General features: G+C 40.1%; 1 protein-coding gene across 1 annotated transcript in view; it reads right to left on the bottom strand.

Annotated features, from left to right (window-relative positions):
• Nucleotides 1-9,827: 9,827 nt before the first annotated feature.
• LOC108801563 (matrix metalloproteinase-16-like) overlaps nt 9,828-24,029 on the bottom strand; it is a 55,064-nt gene continuing 40,862 nt past the window's right edge. Inside the window, exons 5-7 of the mRNA XM_018573454.1 lie at nt 23,585-23,735; nt 14,037-14,152; nt 9,828-11,246 (exon numbers count right to left, since the gene is read on the bottom strand). Of these exons, the coding sequence (XP_018428956.1) occupies nt 10,912-11,246; nt 14,037-14,152; nt 23,585-23,735 (602 nt within the window). The 3' untranslated portion in view covers nt 9,828-10,911. The remainder of the gene's footprint in view (nt 11,247-14,036; nt 14,153-23,584; nt 23,736-24,029) is intronic.

Genomic DNA, 24,029 nt, shown 5'->3' with positions numbered 1-24,029 from the left:
TGCTCACTGTGTAGAACTCAATATATTTTCACTCAATGCCCATTTCTGATGTGACAAGTTCAGCTAGCTCAACTGCTAATACTGCAGCACAAAGTTCTAGTCTGGGTATAGTGTGCTCAGGATGTGGAGCAAGTTTTGCCTTATTTATAATAAATACTATGTGACATTTTAATTTAATGTCCACAGTTTTTAGCTAGGGAACAGATGCTATTGCCTTGACAGAATCATCCGAGTTTTTTTTCTTTATTCTTCTGTAAATGGTACTGGAACATATGGGCATATGCTTTTAGGATCGGATAAAACTGTTAGAGAATATCTCTCACAAGTTAGGTCTTTAAGTAGTGCATTACCTTTAACTGTAACAGGGGCTGTAAATCCTAATGGATCATATAGACTATTAATTGCAGACAAGACACCTCTCTTGTTACTTGGAAAGTAAAGGAATCAGGTTTCTAGTCCCAAAAGAAGACCAAGACTGCATTGCACTGGTAAAGAGTTTGTCTTCAAGTCTAAAGCTGGCCATACACTGCTTGTAATTTCCACCAAGTTATGGTTACTTGGCCAAAATGCGACCAGCAAGTAGCTCCATCCCCTCTGTTTGACAAAGTCAGCTTTTATCAAAGGAGGTGGTCTGAAAAATGTTGGGTATGCTGACAGTGGCACACCCACTGTTGCCAGGATACAGTAGCTGTTTAGCATGAATGTAAACAGCTACATCATTAAGGACTCCTCTAAGTCTTTAAGAGTAGGACATATTTCAGCACTACCATTCAAATAAAGTGGTTTCTCATCTCTTGTTTTCATTGGAAATTATGCCTAAAGGAAGAGAAACACCTCAGTACCTGTTCTCTGTTATTTGGTAGGCATTGCTTCTGTGGTCTGAACGGCAGATGTGCATCCCAACTGTCTGTATTATCTTTCACAAGTCTTTTCTTCATTATTTCTAAGAAGAGTTTATGCTCAATAGGCATTACCACATGATTACCCTCTTTTATCATTTGAAAGACTGTGCCCCCTAGATGATCTTAGTCACTGTCACAGGCAAGGTTGCCACTAGAGGGTCCTATGAAAGGACAAGGAATATGGGTAGTGTAGGGCATTTTCTTTATGAGTTATGGCATGACTGGAAAATAGAGGGGCGTCTATTCTCTAGTGTACTTTAAGCATGCTGGTAATGGAATTTGGTTTGTTTATGCTTCCTAGACAGATATCTTCTATAATGATCCATCCTTTGAGCATTAATAGCATTGTGAGAACCATTAATCTGAGCTCTCAATTTGTGGACTTTTAAGATATCACTACCAAGGAGTAGGACAATCTGAGCCTGAGGATCATGTTCTGGTATTGGATGCGCTATTCGTTTCAAATGTGGGTAATGAATTGCTGCATCTGGTAATCAAGAATCTGATTGCATTCAATAAGAGTTGGTAAGGTCAGACGTGTTTATCCATCTTTAGACCCAACTTGGTAGTGTTATTTACAATTCACATATTCACCCTTCACCCATTGAATTAATCCAGCACTGTCCTTATATGATTTGCCATGCCGCTACCACATGCCTTGTGCTGAGCCACCATCTTCGTTTCTGATATCATCAGGAACTGGCTGTCTCTTCTTGGTTCAGGCAGCCAGCCCCTGATGTGTTGCCTGGTCCACCCCCTTCAGTAACTGTATGGAATTTAAGCATCCTAGGATGATGTGCATATTCCAGGAGGTTTTAGAGCAGAGGAGACGTCATTCTCACCGACTGGTGGTTTGTGGGGGTTAAATCCTGAATGAGTATCAAAACTAAGATCATTTATTGCTTTAGCTTGATGGCACACAACGTCCTCAAATCTTAGAAGGAGGACAATTGAACATTGTACTGTGTGATCCACTGCTCTTGCAACTTATAGGGCAATTTTTGTGCAATGGCATTGACACAGCTGGCTGTGTTAAGGCATGCAAGTGCCTTTGAGATCTGACTACATGAACCTCCATTAGTAAGTCACTTAGCTCGTAGTATGGAGTTAGGTAGATGTGTGGACTTTATTCTTTTCATTTTTGTTTACAGGATTTTAGGATCTCTGGAGTGAGATCGCCATTATCAGGCTCCCAGTTCTACACACCTTCATTGGCATTTTTAATTTATTACTGTATATGTAGAGCATACAGGGTTTTATACTTGTGGTGTAGTGGTGCTGTATTTATGTATTTAGAGGCAAGCTTTCATGGTTTAGATTTTATATCTTGTTCGTACACACATTTCTACACATACCACCAACAAAACCACTGACCACCAACATAATTTGGTGCTTGGCTAAAGGGCATATTCTGCTGCCACATACCAAGTCACTTGTGGTTTGGCTTGAACTGGCCATGAAACCTACCAACCCCAGACAGACTTCCACAAATTGTCTGTAACTTGTACAGATTAGTTATACAAACTACAACGAACGGGAAGGCTGCATGCAGTACAATAGTACAGTTGCTGGGCTGACAACAGTAATTGGCAAAGTAATGTTCAATGCTACTTCTCCCTATGACCACAGAATACATTTCTGCATTCTACATGGGGTAATATATTCATTTTTAGCAGTTTTCTGAAAACTTACATGATGGAACAAGATGCAGTCTGCTTCCACCCTGAAATCTTCATGCCCTTTCTCCTGATCTATGTGACATTATGGGGGTGATTTACTAACCTAAACACACGCACGCACTAGGTGCGTGTGATTTTTACATAGCAAAACGTATTATCAACCAAAAAGTCTCTAAAAGCATATTTCCACTAATGCCATATATGGAAACATCATGCACATGATGCATATATAATACTGCTTCACAGTTTAGACAAAAATGGTTAGCTCATGCATTTACATTCCTGCATTCATCAACGCAAGCAACACAATGTAGAGCTAATTTACACAACATCACCTTGCAATCACTGTAATCACTGGAGTGCATGTAGACAGAAAGTGACTGTAGGGAGTCTACAGGAAGACAGTAGCGCTGAGATTCAACAAAGGATAAAAAAAAAAGATGGAAAGTATTTTATTAAAATACATTTAAGGTACATAGTGCTTTAGCAAACTAAGCTTCATTTAGCTAGGGTTTACTAACTTAATTAATGTTGGCAACAAGCTTAGGAAAGTCAGCCAGTGTCCGATTGGTACTGCACATCAATTTGTAAATAAGTATGCCCATATATTTCAGGTGTTTTTTTCCCTAATTTTCCTAATTCCCACTGGTTCTGTTCTTCTTTTGCTGAAGCTCATGAGTACCCACATACTTAACTAAGTGTCCAAACATAGCATGTCAAGATGGCAGTTAGAAGCTCAGGTATACTTTTAAAGTTTTTTTTCCATATATGAGGTTGTTGTGATTCTAAAAATATAAAGATAGTTATGTTATGCGTTAGCTGGAATCATTAACAGGTCCCATGGCACTCTTGTTCCAGATCATATGACCTCAACCTGGTTTTCTAGCAGCAGCAGCAGCTCTGTCATGGGGGATCTATCATCAGCAGAGTTTACTATCATTGTCAGTGAGGAAATTGAAGCCACAATGCACTTTTGCCATGGCTTAAAGCGTATGCAGTGTGACCTAAAATGTAAAGCAATTTGTGGCCAGCTTTTTACAACAGACAGTTTTCTGCTTGCTTTCTCCCACCACTACTTATGCCTTCCAGACCATATATAGCGGTCTGGTATAAGAAACCTTTCCAGCATAAATTACTCTGTTTACTTTCACATCTCTTCCATAAAGTCATAAACTCATTTTTCGGGTCTACAGATATAAGTATTTTAAAGGATTTAATGCTTACAGTGAATATCTACACGATGGGGTTGATTTATTAAAGGAAATAGACTGTTCACTTTGCAAATAAATTTTCCCTCAGATTAGTGAATATATTGAAACTTTGCTGACTTCCATCATCCAGTCATGTGCAAGCAAAAATGCTGTTTTTCTTTCCTTGCACATGATTGGGTATTCTTTGCAAAGTTAATTTTTACCACATTCACTAAGCAAAAAGAAAATTCACCTGCAAAGCGAACTGCCCATTTGCCTTTAGTAAACCAACCCCAATATTCTAAAGTTAAAATGATGGCTGCAGTCGGGCTCTTTGCGCTGTGGGATGACAAGTTATAGCAGGATGTACTGAGGTGTACTTATAGGAGAAAGAGCTTAGGGGAAGGATAACCAGGGTTGTGCCCTGCATTTGTACCCTAGTGAGCAGACAGGAGGCAAGGCACTAACAAGGAGTCAGCAAAATGAAAGCTCTGAATACTGTGGTGTCAGTCTTTTCATACTATGTAGACCTGAAGCAACAACAGGGAGAATAACATGAATATATGCCATATTTTACCAGGTGTTTGGGAGGTAAGAAATGTCATATACATATATTCATATACAGGTGAAACTCGAAAAATTAGAATATCGTGCAAAAGTTCATTTATTTCACTAATGCAACTTAGCCGTCTACCAGGAGATTTTGGAGCACTTCATGCTTTCTTCCGCAGACGAGCTCTATGGGGATGCTGACTTCATTTTCCAGCAGGACTTGGCACCTTCCCACACTGCCAAAAATTTTCTGAGATTGTGGATTTGGGGTTTTCATGAGCTGTAAGCCATAATCATCACAATTTTGACAAATCCCAGCTTGAACTATCTAGCTTTGCATGCAATGAGTCTATCTCATATATTAGTTTCACCTTTTAAGTTGCATTAGTGAAATAAATTAACTTTTGCACGATATTCTAATTTTTCGAGTTTCACCTGTATATAGTCACTGGATCTCACTCTGATAGAGCACCTTGGGGGTGTGGTTGAAGGGGAGATTCATATCATGGATGTGTAGCCGACAAATCTGCAGCAACTGCGTGATGCAATCATGTCAATATGGAACAAATGTTTTCAGCACCTCATTGAATTTATGGGGTCTATTCACGAAGCAGCCAAAGGATCTAGCCGTAGCTTCAGCTGATCCTTTGGCTAGTTTAGGCCTCATTACCCCTTCGGTTCAGTAGAACCAGCTAACCAGGGACACTGATCTCCAGACAGCCTAACTCTCCAGGGCGCTCCGGGAGTCTCCCGCTCCCGGCCGCCCATGGGAGAAACACTGCTTTTTCTTTTTTATTCTGACACAGAGCTGTTGGCTGGCGTCAGAATAATAAAAAAAAAAATTTCACCATAGGAATGCATTGCTAGATTCCTATTGGCTATTTTAATTTGCAATAGCCAATAGCAAACTAGCTATTGCACCCGCCCACTGCTGCAGTTCTCCATCAGGTCCCCACTAGTGATTGATAAAATGGCCAGTGAGTGTATATAAGCTTGTTAGACATCCCGTTTTAAAAACATGGGCATTATTACAGTACAGATACAGAGTATTGTCATTCCAATTCAGTAGGGTGAGGTCAGAGCTCTCTCTAGGCCACTTGAGATCCACCACATCAAACTCATCAAAACATGTCTTTATTGACCTGGCTTTGTGCACAGGGGTGCAAGTCATGCTGGAAAAGAAAAGTGCTGTCCCCAAACTGTTGGTACATAGTTGCAAGTGCACAGCTGTCTAAAATGGGGACACCTGAACGCCTCTCTGGATGTGCCCATTAAGATGAAGACACAGACCCGATGCATCTGATTAAGTAATGGAAAATGGCAAATAGGCAAAACAGGATCTCATCTGCTAATGATTTGCAGCTTTATTTGTATTTTTAATTACAACACAATAAAACAATGGTAATTACAGAAGATGCAATAATATAAAAAGCAACTGACCCCCTTCCCTTAAGACACTTACTGCAGACAACAACTGCCCCACCCCAAAACAGCCCTCCTCGTGAGAAACGGTAAAATAAATAGTAATAAATAGAAATTAATCACTGCACAGCCTTTAATACTTTGACTGCCGAAACGGAAAAAGTTAGTCATCTGGTCAAAACTGGGTTAATCTTTTATTTCACCTTTTATGTTAAGAATGACGCAGTCAAAGTAATAAAGCATTGTAAACAAGTTTTCATTTAAAAAAAAAGGTAAAATGTGGTCTATGGTATACAATACAATAAAACAATCATAATAAAATTAACAACCCCTTGACCTTTGTTGGTGTAATATATGGGGGACACACATTAGCTTTCTGTGGTTAGTTTTTATAATATCTATTTAAATTGTAGCCTATATTGTTTTGTGCAATGACTTTGGGTATTAAAATACAGTACAACTCCTGTAAATCATACACTGCACTGATAGGGAATTATTAATGTATTATAGATCCATCTAAGCACTGCATACATTTCCCAGTTATATCACAGTCTTTAACAAGTTAGCACCAATTATTCAGGTCTGTGTTAGCACACAATAAGCTTTGTGTTTGTCAGTAGAAGCAAAATAGAATATTATATCTACCAGGATCCTATAGCACAAAAATAAAATATATCCAATATAACATCCAATACAGGAAAGCTTCATCCAACATTTCAGTATAATAAAAAATAATGCAGTGAGCTGTCCCCTAACCATATTTCTATAATCTTTATAATGTACCTAATCAGTATTCACGTCCATTTATACTGCCTGTGAAGGAGTTAGATTTTGGTAAATATGTTTTATCATAAATATAAAAGACTAAAAATACTGATCTTTTTAGGCGGAAGTTATTTAACCTCTATTATAATTATAAGAGAACATAAGTACATTTTAAAATGTGAAATCCAGATAATTTTTCCTAAGCTCACTTAACTAAGTTCTCATAACTATTAAAAAACAACAACTTAATTTTCATTAAATAAAATATATATAAGACAAGGAAATGATTACAGAGGCCATTTTGAAATGTAATGTTATTTAAAAGGACCTTTTAATTTCAACTGCCAACCGGCTCTAGTTTTCTAACACTGCCAAATATTTAAAATGTTTGCTTCTTTCCAGAGCAACAGTGCTCTGCTTGTAGATGGAATTTTTGAGAATTCTTATCCTTTTTTCGGTAATAACTGGCTTGCTACTTTCTACAGAAGTCACCATAGAATTGGAAGTCAAATTACAGGCATTCTAATCATTGTCCTTACCTTTGCTATAGTTATGGTTTCATCTTTATTGTGATACTTCTTAAGTATACTACAGGTTTAAAGGAATCCTAAGGGGATGCAATGTGTCCTATTACAACACTGGCACTGACAATATGGTCATAATAGACTGACACTCCCATTTAGCACTTTCATTGTATACACAGAAATTTTGGGAAGACCTATAGAATACCTATAATTTTAGTAAGGGGGCCAATAACGAAATCCAAACCTATAACCTAAGTTTGTATTAGTCTGGCAAATAATTGCATTTCAAAAAGAATTGTGCAATTATGAAAAACAATGGAATATGGGAAAGATGGTGTTAATGGGATTTTTTTTTTGAGGGGGTTATATTATATTAACAATTCTAGTTATAACTGCATTCAAAAGCCATCACTCATTTTTTTTATCTATTAATCTGGAGCTGGCCGTGGTGAGCAGGGAGATATCTGCTCATCCTCATGCCACAATCTTCCAGGACACATAGTAGGCTAATCCTGACATTGAACAGAGAAGGATGACAATGTACTAGTTAGAGACTTTCCAAGCTGGAAAATTGCATGCACAATCATGAGCAGCTTTACCGTTATGGATTATCCCACCAAGGCTCCAACTTTTTTTAATCTATCTGAGCTGAATGGCCTTGATCGCATTATACATTATTCTTACTGTGCAAATTTAAGCCGACTTTGCCGGTTGTATAAAAATCCAACCAGATAAAACCCTGTTAAAGAAGTCCTCTCCATCATAGAGTAAAACCTTTGTTCTCTTTAAGAGCTAGGAGAACCACTGCTAGGTAATGTGTGTCAAATAGTATGTCCCCTGCAGGGCACTGTAGTTCCTCCCCCTGGTTGCTATATCACTACTGTGTGCTGTAGTGAAGTGCAGAAAGAACCACAGCTCCGAGCTGGGGACATGCTATCTGACACACCTAATAGTGTTGAATAGCTGTGGTGTTCCTAGCATAACAAAATAGTGGAGAGTTCACCTGTTACCTGCCAGAGACATGTATTCAGCTTCTTCTTTTACATGGTTTATTGTACTTTTTTTGTTATACCAGAGTCACTTTAAAACTTTTTATGGATCAGTCTGTTATCACTGACTAGAGACAGGATGGTACTAATCTGCACTTTCTACGTAAAGAAAAGGAGACATCATTTAAGGTGCACAAAATAACAAGACACTTGCACAGAGTAAACAGGGGATCTGTGGAAGATCGGACCCTTCAGGAAAAACAAATATCAGATCTACAAAATAGTTTGTGAATATTGGCCCCACAAAGCATGCATTTCTTAACCACTATGTTTTGTTAAAGCTTCCTGTAAGTTTGCCAGTTTTTTTTTTACCACTATATCTGTTGGATTGTATGCACACAATGGGATGTGGTTGTTTTCTTCTATACTCCCACCTCCAAGTTCTATCTTTTTTTGTGGCTTATTTTGTACAGAGGTAACAGGTGGAAACAAACAGGAAGTTAAGCTATTTAAAACAAAAAATAAACAAACACCACAGATAGGGAGACATGTGTTTTCCTTTCCATATTTTTGTAGACTTTATAGAATATCTTATCACTTTGATTGCAACAACTTTTTTTTCTCTTACATCTACCTTTTACAATATAAGAATTACAAGTTACATCTCCATCAACAGGCTAAAATAATTGCTACCATCAGCATACATTTTTAAGGACTACTTAAGGCCCAACTGTCTCATCTTAGTCAAATCTATCCCCTTACCACATAACCTTAGCTATATTAAGGCAAAAGCATGCCCATATTTATTACGTCTCTCTCTTTGGTTGGTTAGAAAAGAGAAAAATGTTCCCCGCTATAACAGCGTTGGGGGATTGACATTATGTTTTATTTAATTCTTATGTTTAACATCTTACTTATTTCCAATGGAAATTCAAGTAGAGGCTGTATTGTTTCTAACAGGGAAGTGTGAACATATGTACTGTATATATGCACCACCCATAAAGGCAGATAGAAAAAATAATTTAACATATAGGTTATATTATAGTTCTTCTTGGTTGCAACCTGCATTCAACATACATCTTAACTAGCATGTCTTCTTGTTAATTTTGCTGAAGGTCAAAGGGCACAAACAGCAAGAACAGCACTCTTTAAGACAGTAAGCTTTTTATAAATAAAAAAAAATGTAATGACAGCCAACAGGACACCACTGAAGTTAAAGGCATACTGTTTTCATGGAGCAATTACTCTCCGACACACTGACTTTGAGCCAGCTTACCACACATAAATGGCATTCGGTGTTACCTTCATTACCTGTTTAGTTAGCATAGTGCTGGTAAAAGCATAACACTGCTAAAAAAAAAGCAGCTCTTACTTTTTTTTTTATGGAAAAAAATTAAAAAACAGCAGCTTCTGCAGTTTGAATGGTAATAATGACAGCACTTTTGTGGTATACACGGCAAGAAAATGCTTTGGTGCTTCCATTGCTTCTGGTTCTGATCCTAATAAGAGCAAGACATTTTCACCCTTTGAGAACTATAGTGAACATGCAGTTTGAGAACAATTTAGTGGGGAACATGCAGTAATCAGATTCTCTGCTAAACATATAGCAGAATTAATTTAGATGGATGTACTTGTATAAGGCAATTCATATTGTCGTGCAACATGGTTTGAATGTACAGTAGACCTCTATGGGTGAAAACAGTCAACATTTTCTTCTGTATATATTATTGTTTATTAGCACTGCCTTATTTGGTTATACCAAACATTAGTCTTTGCTATGAAATAAAAAAAAAAAAAGAATTTTTTTTTTTAGAAGCTATAGGATAGATTAATTCTAAGTAAAAAACTCTAAATCTTATCAATTCCCTATCCACGTCCACATTACTTTGTGGTAAGCAAGCCGTGCCTATTGGAATCTGAAAACTGCTAAGATAGTACTCAAAGGGTTACAAATACGTAATACTTGTAGCAATTTTCTTCACAACATGACAGCCATTTTGTCACAGCTCACTGCAATCCGTTTCAGAGATATTCTGCTTCCTGCCAGGCTTTCAAATAAGTGTTCCTGTCGGACCTGCTAAGTGCCCAAGGCAGTGGAATGCAACTTTATAAAATATAATGATGCCAAAAAACAAAAACAAACAAGATAAAACAAAAAAAGTTTCATTTTATCAGTATATTCATGACTATAAATGTGTTAAAACGTTTTGGACAAAGCTCAGAAAAAGTTGTATAAAACACAAAATGAATGTATCATTATTAAGGCTGTTACTATATTGCAGATATTTTGGCCCCTTGTTAGTTGGAAAAAGTCCGTCCAAACAGTCTGAAGGTCCCATGTGACTTGTTCTCCCACCAGGTCAACTGTGGGTGTCTTCCCATAGCAGACAGTGAATCAATCCTCTTTGGACACAAAGCTATTTTGGGTCTTCACACTCTCCTTAAGGTTCCATTTGGGCGATTTTCATGTTAGTTTGTTCTTACACTTACAAGATATGTGTCTGTGCAGCACATATCGTTTTCAAAGAGAATCTGGAGTTTTCAGAAACTAAAATAATGTGAAAAGAATATTTTAGTAAAGTACATTTTTTTTCACCTTTCTCTTCGTTGTTGACTCCTGGAAAGGTATCACCACCTCCAGAGTTTAGAAGGAAGGCCTAAAGTTGAATGACAAAGAAATACAAAAGGACTGGAGGAACGGCAAAAACTTTTGGAAGCTCCCCAGGTGATTGAATCCCCACCTAGGTGGGGGCACAAAACCTCTTGGGTTTTAAAGATCAGCCATAAGACCCAAGCTCACAGATGCCTGTGTCTAGCTAGGGAACAGCATAATAGCTCTGATGTTGGTTCTCAAGTAACCTTGAAATTCTACACTAGGAATCATTAGATCACACCCACTCTTGCATAGAGCGTTTACAGTACAGTATGTGTCGGGGTGTTCCTTTCCTTTTAAATTGAAACACGGTGTAAACCAAGACAAGGAGGCACAAGGCCAGGATACAAGGGATTACAATAGCTATGGCTTTCACAGTGCTGGCTGTGTTATCCAGCTTCATAACAATGTCTACATCATCTTGAGAACTGGTTCGTTCTTTTTCTCGGTCCATGGAGCTATCACACCCCATGAAATCTTTAAGGATGGAACGTGGGTATCCAGGTTCTACTCGCAGTCTCTGGTTGTGGAACTTCCAGTATTCTTTTCCTTTATAAAAATAGGTGAATCCTGAAATAGGAAGATACGTAGGTTTACAAATATATATATTATTTTAAGGATAAATCCACTCAAAACACCTATTTCATCTTTGGCAAGATGCGAACAGGTACAAAAATATTCCTTAGCAGAAGACTATTGAGCTAGTATCATTTCTAATTATCCTGTGGTTCTATACATTTATTGTAGCGCACTACGGGGTGTCCTAAAGGTTTTATACACCTAGGATGCAGAACGTTCTCATAAGCCCTACAGTTGTACCGAAAAGGTTTATCATTCTGTCAATTACAGAGGTGCCTATCCTTGCATGGCTAATCTGAACAGAACTCTCCGGCCCTTATTATGCCACAGCCGACCTGAAGCAGCACAGTGGCTGCAGAACGTCAGGGGAACTGCTGACGTTCTGCAGCCACTGTTAGAATGGTTTCTTCCTATGTCTAGCCTAATTTAACTTGATGCAGCTCCCAGTTCACTGCCTGTAACACTTCTGCAAGCTAGTGGTTGTGCCCCTGGTAAGCCTTCAAGTACCTTTCATTTGATTCCTATGTACCAACCTTTTAGATATTCTCAGGTAATCTGTGTCTGCTGCTTGTCCTGACCTCTGGATTTTTCCTGGTTATCCTTGTCTGCTGACTGCCTCGACCTCTGGCTTGTATCCTGACCATATGTGCCCTCAGCCATACCTGACCCCTGGATTATTTCTGGTGTCCTCCAACTCGTGATCCATTGTGTTAGACCAGGGGAACCCTGGACAGTGACCTGGGGTCAGCACAAAGCTAAGCCTGAATGCCCATGAGGGGTCCCTGATGAATACCAGCTGGCTCTTAAGACTCCATGCCCTGGGGGATTCCATGTCACTTGCTCTCACGTGACAAAAAAAATCCTCATACTTTAGAGGATCCTGATTCTACTCCCAGGTCTTCTCTGTTTCTGTGTGAACCTCATCCAGTGTGCTTCAGTGTGGGTCCTATGCCTCAGGTCCAGCTCCTAGGTCTAACTTATTCTATAGTGCTCTATTCTACCAAGAACCAGTTGTCAGCCTTCTCTTCTTAGACTACTTCCTCTCACTAGTTATCCCTTACAGTGTAGCTAGAGGTTCCACAACAATGCAGATGGCATCCTGACACAGGTAATATAGATACCTGCCAATACAAGGCCTCGTGACAGAAAGCAAGGAATGGTTATAAATGGGAGGTATGCAAGACCAAGCCTTTTAGATTGCATCCCGCTGTTTAGTTAAAAAAAACCCCATGGAAAGCATTAAAAGAGAACTATGAGGTGAGTGCTTTCACTCACCTCATAGTTCTAGCCGACCTGTGACAATGAGACTGTCACAGGTCGGCTCAGTAGTTTAGGGTGACGGGAGGACGCTAGTTTGTGTCCTCCCGTTCACCTAAGGAGAACTATGGGGAAAACCCCATACCCCATAGTTCTCCTTTTAATGATTTACTTGTGCAATTTATAAATTGTGTTCTGGGTCCCTGGGGTTGGGATAATGGAGAGAAGGGTGGGCCATTATCCCATCAGTTCAGTAAGCTGTCCAGTCCAGGTTTTGTCGCTGCAGCTTGGTACTCACAGGTGTGGCCCATGATTGCGGCTGTGAGTGTTTAAAGAGAAGCCTGGCTTTATCTGTAAGAGACTGTTACCCAGCTAGGTGAGCTGGAGGATCGAAGGCTGCATAGATCTGTTTGTTGCTGAGAAGGACATTGTCTTAGAAACCGCATTGGAGTACAGGAAAGTACTAGCTAATGTTTATTTTATTTCTTAAAGCCAAACTCCAGGCAAATATAAAAGATGCAAACGAATGCAACTCTATAGATATTACATGCATGCAGTGTAAGAACCTGAATGTGACCTAGTATTGGCCTCTTGCAGGCAGAGCTCAGAATAGGTGAGGGAGAAGCAGCACAATGAACCAATCAGTTCTGCTATTGCGCAAGGAACATGCTAATAGGAGGAGAGAGCAGAATGATTGTGAGATGAGCTCATCAGTCTGCTGCTTGTTCTTTCACTGTCCAGTTACAGGCAGACGGTGGTAATGAGACCTGTAAGTGTTACTGGACTACAACAGAGAAAAATCAGGTATCTTGCCCTGCCAGACAGGGGTGTGTTGTGTCCATCCCGTACTGTAAATCTCAGTACTGGATGGACAAAAAAAATAAATCCTTGGCCATGTAAAACTTCCTGATTAGCCGGCTCCATGCTCCCTCATCACCAGGTGACGAGAAAGCATGGGGCCGGCTTTCTGGCCAATCAGGAAGCCGCCAGGGGGGGTGGGGGTAATGACTCGCCGTCCGGCTTCCTGATTGGCCAGCTTCCTGACCAATTAGGAAGCCGAGCAGCGAGCCATTACACACCGTCTGGTTTCCTCATTGGCCGGGAAGTCGGCCCCATGCTCCCTCGTTACCTATATCTGGTTCCTGTAATTCCCTGTATAGCAGAGGGTGAAACAGTTTATGTATTTCAACTGTGTATTTCGCTCTTTGCCTGTAGCTCAGCTTTAATAGCTTTCTGACTGGAATTTCTCTAATCGTATAGGCTGAAAAATAATCTCTTTTAAGAGTGTTAGTATGGAATGCCTTTTGGGCGGTAAAGCATAACTCACACTAAAATTGCAATAATGAAATCACTGGAGACTGTACCAGTCAACCTTTGTCTGACATTTAAATTTAAGCCATAAAATACATTTCTTTTCCAGCTTTCAATTACAATATAGCACAGTACTTCACTTGTGAAGTTAGTTAAAATTTCTAGTACCAGCAAAAGAAAAAAAGAAAAAACTGTCTTGAAGTGTATCTATACCATTTTCTTTGTCCACAAATGCCCCTTGTGGTGATTCCGGAATTCCTTTCCATATTGTTATTAATTTGGGGTAGCCAGGATCCATAACCCTCAACTCTTCATTATATCTCCAGTATCTGAAATACAGAATAACAAAAACCCTGTTAACATCATACATTAATATTCCAGTAGCATGCAAATCTGTAATTACTCTATATCCTGAAAGTGGCAAAGCTAGGTAAAAATTAATCATTTAATCAGGGCAGGATTAGTGAAAAACTGTTTACATTTTTGGGATAATTTGTGGGTTTTTTTTTTTTTTTTGAAGCTGAGCTTTAATCTGCAAATATTTTGCCTTCTCTGGTTCCTCCTTTCCCATTCATCCATATAGAAAAGACAATTTTAAAACCTTTCCTTTTTCATACACACCGTATTGAGTCCTAGTGACGTAATTACTGGTGGAAGGGGGCAGCAGGGGCTGTACAAAGCTTACTGAAAAAAAAAAATCACAGCACCCCGCTTCAGTTCATCTTTCAAGAGCCCTCATCCCTGGTACAAGCAGTGGGCTGGCTCTTGGGAGGAGTTATGCAAATATCAAGATATCTTAATGGGTGGATGTCAGTCTGGAGCAGTGGGTTTTCCTAGGCAGATTGCATATTTGGGTTATGATATTAGATAGCATCCCCAGAAACTTTGTTTACATACATCTACAAACTGGGGAATCTCCCAGCTGACACCTGAATGGGGTCGGGATTGCGCAATTGGTTGCTAGGACTCCGGCGGCCTGGTGTCCTAGCAACCCATGAAGGGGTTCCCGTCAGTTTCATGATAGCTTCCTAGTACACACTCTGTACGCCAGGTCAGAGTTGGTCTAAATTACCGCCAGTTTTCTCATCTGTAAATGGTTGGTAATTCTTTTTGAATCTGTTGCTGCTATAGCAACAGATTTTTAAAGTGGCAGAAGAATTACTTGAATCTGTCACAAGTGTCGGCAAAGCTACCAAAACTGGCGACAGGTCTTTTTTTAATTTGGCGCAGGACTTTTTAAAGGCTCATACCACCAGAAGTGCCATTAAGGCTTTATTGACTTCCCCCATCGTGCCGTAATAACCATAGTAGAACACACCTCTCTTTACACATGTCTTAACTCTACATCCCTCCCACCGGGAGCTAAATCATCCATACTAAAATGGCGGAAACACATCCAGGAGGATGACCTATATGACAAAATACTGCAGGGTTACCAGACGGTCAGGAAATGCACTACTGATGAACTATGGAGGGAGACTCAGTTTCGCATAATACACAAAGCATACTACGCCTTCGATTTTTTCAACAAGATAAAGGCAGACAGCTGTACTTAACGGCCTGCCCTAAATGCACCCTTCCAGGGGCTGACCTATATCATTGTCTCTGAACGTGTGGGCCGATATACATGTACTGGAAAAAGGTGGTTGCATTATTGGCAGGGATTCTGGGAATTGAGTTGCCATGTCAACCTTGGTTATGCCTCTTTAGTTACTGGGAAGCAGACCTGTCCGTGACCAGGACTAGGTGGCTGTGGCTACAAATGTCTCTCTTAATGGCTAGGCGGGTACTGATGAAGTCCTGGCTATCTCCTGACCCTCCTCACTTGAATCACTTACTGGAAGCCTTGAAAAAAAAATATGTGGCAGGGGAGACTGGAGGCTATCCTGGATGGAGATAAAGTAACAACAAGATTTTTTGACCGATGGAGCCCTTTTATATTGACCCAATATCGGACCACATTGATTTACAAAATAGTTCTCCCCTGCAGGTATTCAGTGTGGTATCTGGAGGTGGAACTGCAGGGCTCCCTTGGATGTCTAGCCCTCCCCATGGAGGCCACAGTCTCTTCCCCACCCGATGATAGCCAGAATGTCAGAGCTCAATAATGGGGCATCTCCAGCACACCTCATGTACCTGGATAAACGCGACATAGAGTAACACTGCTATCATGGACGGTCATCGCGAATATGCATGTTAGTTACATTTACTGATGGAATGGAGAATACGAGGGGGGGGGGGCTACTGGAGAGACGGATGGGAAGAAAGCGGAGATGAATAAGTCGGTGAGTCTAGACTGATCTGGCTTCAGTCTTAGGTTATATTCTGTTATTATTGTACGTTATGTTTTGTTTTAATAATAACTTTTGATCAAGTCACCGCTGGTCGCGACAAGGTCGGAGACACTCACTGGATAGTCACAGCTATCCGGAGCAAAAAACTTACAAGGGGGATAACGCACTCCAAGTGTGCTTAGCAGGAGGGTAAACGACGACATTTAGCCACCAAGATGGAACAGCCCGCAACCGTGGTATACCAAGTCAAATAACATGACGGCAAAGTGATGCCCATCACCATGGTTTATGAGCTGCCAATCAAAATGCGCGTCTTCATATACGCATGTTAAAACGCGCATACAAATGTGCACAATGTGCATAAACGCGCAAATAACCGCATTCTGCTAACGCGCCTACAAACATGCAAAAACAGTGCCGCCTAGGTGTATACAAGGGCTAAGACAGTACTTACGGGATCTCGTGCAATAATTCCCACCTCAGTTGTAACAGTATAGAAACTAGAGAAGCTACAAAGTGATGCAGCTTTTTAGAACTTCCTCTTTCACGTAGAAGACATTGGGGATGATTTACTAAAGGCAAATAGGCTGTTCACTTTGCAAGGGAATTTTCACTTTGCATGGGCATTTTTCCTTAGCTTAGTGAATGTGGTTAAAATTAATTCTGCAAAAAATCCCCAATCACAAGGAAGAAAAATTACAGAAACAGTACTTTTGCTTGCACATGATTGGATGATGGACGTCAACAGAGCTTCACCTCATTCACTAAGCTAAGGGGAATATTCCCTTGCAAAGTGAGCTACCTATTTGCCTTTAGTAAATCAAACCCATTACCTCAGACCAAAGTCTCACCTGCCTTCTAATAAGAACAACTCTGCCTATATCATTAAGCAAAGTAGACTATAGATGAATGACAACACTTATGCTTTAATTTCTATTTTTACCACAAGAAGAGATGAATGTTATGTCTGCTATACAATGCAATTCTCTGGAGCTGTAAAATGTCACATGTGTGGAAACAGATCCATCACTGCATTGCTGGGACACGGACGAGTTGAAGTGCTCTTCATACCCTCCTGTGTTTCTGAATGCTCTATTTTTGGAAGGTGTGTGATTGCTGAGTATGATAATTAGAACTAAAGAATGATTATCTTCACCATTATGACTCTTCAAAATGAATCAACAGCTACATAGATAGCTGCTTCACATGCCAATAAATGCTTATTACTTGAGATGGAAATTAAATCAAGGCATCTGGGTAATGCAGAGAACAACATGATTTAATGAAGAGATTCCATATGTCTGTCTTGGAATGCTATGTGAAATGCCATACCACCCACAGACTACACAGTGTGGGGATCCTCTCCTAATATAGAATGGCTTCTACAAATTACCGTAAACAGATTTGCAGGTAAAGTGTTTTATGTGACTAAAGATTCAAAGGGGATTTCCAGCGGCACTAGAAGTTCCCTATCTGTTCTTTATGTGTAATATCTATTTTTTGATTTACAGAACCTGGACATGCCATGTAGCAATGAAATTAACACAGGATACCAGTACTGTAAGACAAGAGTGCCAAGTACTTGGCCACCGCATTCTGCCTGTGCCAGGTTTAACTGGGCTATGTGCTTGGTTGCCATGGTGCCACGAAAGCCGCCCATCTCTGCACGAAAACGTGTGTGTGGCGGAGTCAGCGGCTGATTGACAGGACCATGAGGAACTCTGTGATTCGATCGTGACGTCCATGGAGAACAGTTAAAGAGACAGGCCGATGCATCTCCACAAGGTATATTTCTGAGTCAAAATGACTTTGCAGGATGTTCTTTTACATGTACAGTTTGATATCCATATGAAGTGGCGGGAATATAACGTCATTATGACAAAATGTAAGAAGGGGGAGTTAAGTGACTTTATGATTGGTTTATGGTTCTTCACTGTTGTGTGCATATATTTGCACTTGTGTTGGTGATCATGCTTTTGTTTGCCTGAAGAAGGGACCACTTAGTTTGGAAAAGTCGCTTAGCAATGTGACACTACCATGGTCAATAACGAAGATTGACTATAATTTGAAAAGGAGTGTGAGTGACTTTTTGACTTGTTAAGTTTAAAGGTAATAGTACAAGTAAAGGTCGGCACACCAACCATTTCAGTATTGTATTGAAAATTTCATTTTTAACAGCAAAAAAATTCAAATAAAATAATAATATGTATAAGGAATCCCACCACAATGGCTGCTAAACCAGACAAAAATAACCTAATGTAAGTCAGTGCTAAAAGGCAAAACATAGATCAGAGTGGGGATAACAAACCCATACATATCAACATATATATAGTGTATACAGCAAAGGAATATAACAAGAAAAGCACCAAAAAGAAGTAGCAAGCAAAATTGAACTTAATAAAGGGGATTTCACCCCAAACGCCGTCTGCTGCTGGGTGTGCAGGTTTGCTTGCTACTTCTTTTGTTGCACAAAAAGAGTAGTGGCTTTGGGGAACCGGATGCATGGAGAGAAGAAAAGCCTGTGGGAGAGAGGGATGATGAACAGAAAAGTGCTTTTTAATGGTACCCTGCCTGTTCAGCTTCAACCTTTTCCTCTCTATCCAAAATTAATTAAAGAAGACTCCAGGAATGTTTTTTATTAACCCCTGCAATGGGGCTATCCCAGCAATGCAAGGGTTAAATGCTTGTTTTTGTATAGGTTAAAAGGAAAAAAAAAAAGGGTTATACTCACCTAAACTGTGGAGCCGGCTTGTTCTTAGACTGGTCCTTCCAGCCTCTCTCGCCCTCTGCTGCAGTGGCCTAAGAACCCATAAATAATAAAGGTTTATCCCCAGTTTATAGGCCTGAGGACACTGAGGAACATTCCAATGCTGCAGTGTACAAGGAGACAGGCTGGAGGGAGGGATGTGACAGCTGGCCGGCTCGGAGTCTCGGGTGAATAAAACTTTATTTTTTAACCTAGACAAAAACAAGCACTTAACCCTTGCAGTGTGGGGCTAGCCCCACTGCAAGGGTTATTACAACATTTTTCCTATAGTTCTTCTTTAAAATCAGTCAGTGCAGCTATATGCTGCCATAGCTACATTACTTTTGAAAGGGCATGCTATAAGGCTGTCATTCTTATTCTTGCTTTCCTGCATGGTGAGTCACTAGACAGAAATGAGCGTTTGTATAGAACAAGCTTACTCTGGGTCAGTCACTTGCTAATTAATAAAACCAGGATCAGGATGACAGCCATCAACAGTACACACTGTCAAAAACAAGATAGAATGCAAGTTTTTTGTTTGTTTTTCTGATCAACTAGCATCCGTGTTTTCTCCCCATATTTTCAGCTCTGCCTTCAATGGAGACATTTACAGAAGTCAATGTATAGAATAGACAATAGGAGGGATTTCTATGTATTCCCACCCAAATAGTACTTAAAACTCTTTCAAACTCAGAATTACTTTTTCTGCAGCAAAATGAACTGAGAGCTGACATTGGATCGGATTTTACATTATTCATTCCCTGGAACTTCCTGTTGTATACACACAGACTCTCAGGGAAGCAATGGTTCTTCATGCTGGGTGGTGCACCAGCTTGGAAACCAGTTTGAATTTACACTCTGAGTCGCCCTCCCCCACCCAAGCGAGTTGCTGGAGCAGAACTAAACATTTGCCTTTTTATTTAGCACCAGCTGCTTGCGAGCAACCGGTGTCTTCATGTACTAGGTATGCAGAATCGCTTTATTTATTTATTTTTTTAACTGACAGTCAGTGATCAGCAGGGATAAGCAAAATTGAGAGTTTTAATTTTCCTGAAATTTTGCTGAAAATTAGGAGATTTTGGAAAAATTTTGCATTTTGGGCTAAAAGTATTGAAGTCATTGGGAAAGGCTAAATGAAGATAGTTTTTAACTTTGAAATGGTATTTAAATGTCTCGAAGGTTACAGAAGCTCCTGAGCCTGTCCCAAAAAAGTCCCCTCATCAGCTTCATTATTTCAAATGTTTTTTACAGCATATCAAAATTAAAGAAAAAGCACACAAATAACAATCAACTGCACAAAAAAAGTTGGAAACACACAAGTACAACACTAATAAAATAAACTAAAATACCAAGAAAAGAAAAAAAACCCATGCTGTCCAAATAAATACAAATATTTTTTTTCAAGCAAATGCACCTTATTGGGCAAAAGGATTTCTGCTTAAGTAAAATTTTGCTGAAATCATTCAATGTGTAGACAAAAATAAAAAAACGTAATGTGGCCAGAGATCCAGAGATGTGTGCATTCCCCTGCAGTGTCTTTTTTTTTTACAGTGTGTACCCAGTTTGCCATGCATGCCCAACACTGGCTTTGAATGTCCTATGTACTTTGTGTGCAATAGAGAATGTAACAAATACTAGGAAGAAAAGAGGGAGGCTCTAAAATACAACATAGTCTAAAGTCTAACTTCACATATTAGTTGGCTGTGAAGGACCTTTTACATGAAAGAGGTTTCCACAAGCATGTTCAGGTTGCCCAAATATGCATGTTTAGGCCTGTGAAGGAAGAGGGAACTGTATAGATACCCTCAGCACTGACTTGTCTCTAGGGTAAGTAATAGTGACTGGTTGGGAAAATCATGAAAGAATCTGGTAGAGTTAGTTAGTGGCAATTAAATGTGTGGTTAGGACATGGGCTACCTATAGACATACGATTGCCACTCAATCAGAATGCACCAGTTGGATTGTTCTCATGTATATAAGATGATCTTATGTTTCTTTGCATCTTAAAGAGGAATGTTTGCATCATGCTGCCCCTTTGCTGCACCGCCATTTTTAATCATCCTGTGCAAATAGAGGGGATTCCTGTGCATGTGCACAGATGCCACTGGTTTCTGGTATCTGGGACCAGAAACTCTTGCAGAGACTCATGGTATCAGTGCACATGCACTGGAATTTCCTGCACATGTGCAGACGTGCTGCAGATCTTTGGCAGGTCCCGAATACCTTGCAGAGACCTGTGGCACATCTGGGCAAAGCAGCGTGCCCATGGCCCCGAGTGAAACACTGCCTCCTGAGTTTTGACGTGGCAATCCCAGGAGGCATTAGGGCTTCCCTATGTAATTCTCACCTAGGTGAGAGATCAGAAAGTGCTGTACTGCAGCAAAACATTGTACCATTCTTTTGAAAAAAAATTAAACATTTTTTACAATTCTGTTACAGGGAGGGGGGAGGAACCGGACGATAACTAGTTTTTGAAATGGGTGAAGTCCATTTAAGGAGAGAAAGCTATCCAGTTACACATTGCCTTTTCATTCTGACTGCATCTGAGTGAACTTCAGCAAACTACAGTATAATTTATATTCAGAAGCTAGTTAAAAACAACGTTCTCCTCTTTTCTGCCTGGTAACCTATATAATCCATAGTCACTCTTGGCATTATATTGGAATTTGTTATGTGACAAAATCACAGAAGTTTCCATTTAATCTGTCACAATGCCTATGTAAGATTTCTTTTATCCCATATTGCATACATTACAAGGATTTTAGCAAACTAAAGTACCAACCCGAGCTGGCCGTTTGCATTAGAACACACACATTGATTTCACCTACCTGCTGCAAATATTTTCTACTTTCTGAGAGGTAATTAGGAGGATCTTCCCGCTATGGTCACATAATCAATCCTAATGTTGTACTTAGAGCAAAAGGGCTGTTCACAGCAGTAGGCCAATCACATAAGCAGAAAATTACTTTTCTGGAGGAGTTCCGCACAAAGTGTCCAGAACACCCCCATAAAAAGAAGTCAAGATTGTTTTTCGGGCCAGTTTTAGAAAAATTTATTGTAGTCATATATATTAGGTTTGTGTCTAATATTATAACATAGCAGGCTGCACAATGAACTAGAATGGTCTTATGTGTTAATACTTAAAGGATGAGGTGAGTGAAAATCCCTTAGTTCGAGCCGACGTGTGACAAGGAAACTGTCACACGTTGGCTCAATAGATCGGGAAGTGAGCGAACACATAGCGTCGCTCGCCCACTTCTCGATCATCTCCCTGCAGAGAGCAGTGACTGTCAGTCCCTCCGTGCAGGGATTCCCCCCCCCCCTCCCAGCGCTGAGTGGAGGAACGGACAGGGGAGGGGGAGGGCACAGCTGGCTCTGCCTCTAGATGGGCAGAGCCCGCTGTCACTCACGCAGCTGGGTGGATCTCCACCGTAATGTCGGGATCTGTCCCAGGTGCGGCGGTCTCAGTATACCGCTAGCTGTAGCTCACGATATACTGAGCTTTGGGTCACAGAAGGACGCTAGTATATGTCCTCCCATGACCCTTAAGAGAACTATGGGGAAAAACACTTACCTCATAGTTCTCTTTTAATTACAAAAAAGGCTTGTGTAACAATTATAAAAGTTATATCATTTTTGGACTTAACCCTTAGTTTTATAAGGTGCAAAGTGACTCAAAAGAAACGTGAAAGGATATGGCTAATATGATGGCGTTTGGATTAACAGATATTCATTTTAAAAAAACATCCCTTGTAGGTAGCAAAATAATCAAGGTGGCAGCAAAGTGGAGCATGGCTGATGCTTTTCAAATGCCAGCATATAATAAATACATATAAATCTTCTGAGTGATATTTACTAATTGTAGTCAGGACTTACACTTTTCATTCTCAATACCTCTATTGTAAACAAGTGACAAGTGTATCAAGTTCAGAATTTGGTAGGAAAAGAAATGAAATACTCTTTTTATCTCATGAAGTTAATGCAATAAATGACATATCCAGAAAAGTGGGGAAATCAATCTATAGGTGCCCATACACTGCACGATTATCGTACGATAATCGTATGCGATCGGTTTTTCGTACGATAATCGAGCAGTGTGAACGGAGACGTGCGACCGTTTCTACTGTACGGTCGCACGTCTTCTGTCGAACCAGCATGTTCGAAAACCAGCCGGGAATCGTACGATTCTCGGCTGGTTAGAACGGTGCTCGGAAGATAAATGCTGAACGGGCCGGTGTGCGCACGCGCACACTGCCCGTTCAGCATTGCGGTCATCGGAAGCCCGCCCCTCAGGGGGGTGGGCTTGCGATGATCGAGAGTGCGATCTGCCTGTCCAAGATAGGCAGATCGTACGTTTTTTAAATCCCTTTACAACCATCGCAAGACTAAAGTCTTGCGATGGTTGTACAGTGTATGGCCACCTTTTGGCTGTCACTGAATTAATTTTCTCCATTCAAATCCATTGCTGTCAGCAGACCCTTCCGCTACAGTCTGTCTCCTAAGACACTGTTAATGATTCTGTTTCCATCAGTAAACCCTCGTTGTGAAACAGATTGAATGACAATATTGCAAATGCCAGATCTTAGCATTTGTTTGTTTGCCTTATAAATGAGTTGCCGTGTTCTGAAGATTGGTTCTGTAGACGTCAGTAGACTCAAGCCCTCAGAAATGCTTTAGAGAATACAAAAAAAATTAAATAATATAATTGGCTTTCTACTCACCTGTCGCCTTTGAAAAAATAGGTCTTTCCAACGTCCTCCCACCAAACAGCGGTATCAATGCCATGGGGTGGAATACCATGTCCGAGATGTATCAAGTCATGAGGATATCCTGGTTGTAATGTTGTATCTTTAAACACCCAATATTTATTACCTGGAACAAAAATAAACTTTTATAAGGTGTCAGTCCCCTGAAATGGTATTTTTATATGATATGTGGAGGAGTTTTGTAAGAAGGATAACCCTCTGACTTTATTGGGGGCTCCACAGTTTAGATTGCCCACCATAGTTCCCAGCTTTGCTTCAGTCCACCTTTTTTTCAACATCCAATGCTGCATTTTACAGAATATAAAACACATTTAAACCTCAAAAAAGAAGGCAAAAGAAACTATTACATACTTAATTGTTCCATCATCTACCAAAACTTTATCATACTATATATATATAT

The sequence above is a fragment of the Nanorana parkeri genome, unplaced genomic scaffold, assembly GCF_000935625.1.
Source record: "Nanorana parkeri isolate BGI_ZX_2015 unplaced genomic scaffold, ASM93562v1 scaffold2387, whole genome shotgun sequence".
Taxonomy (NCBI): Eukaryota; Metazoa; Chordata; class Amphibia; order Anura; family Dicroglossidae; genus Nanorana; species Nanorana parkeri.
The sequence above is the reverse complement of the archived record's forward strand: the minus strand, read 5'-3'. Positions and strand labels throughout refer to the sequence as shown.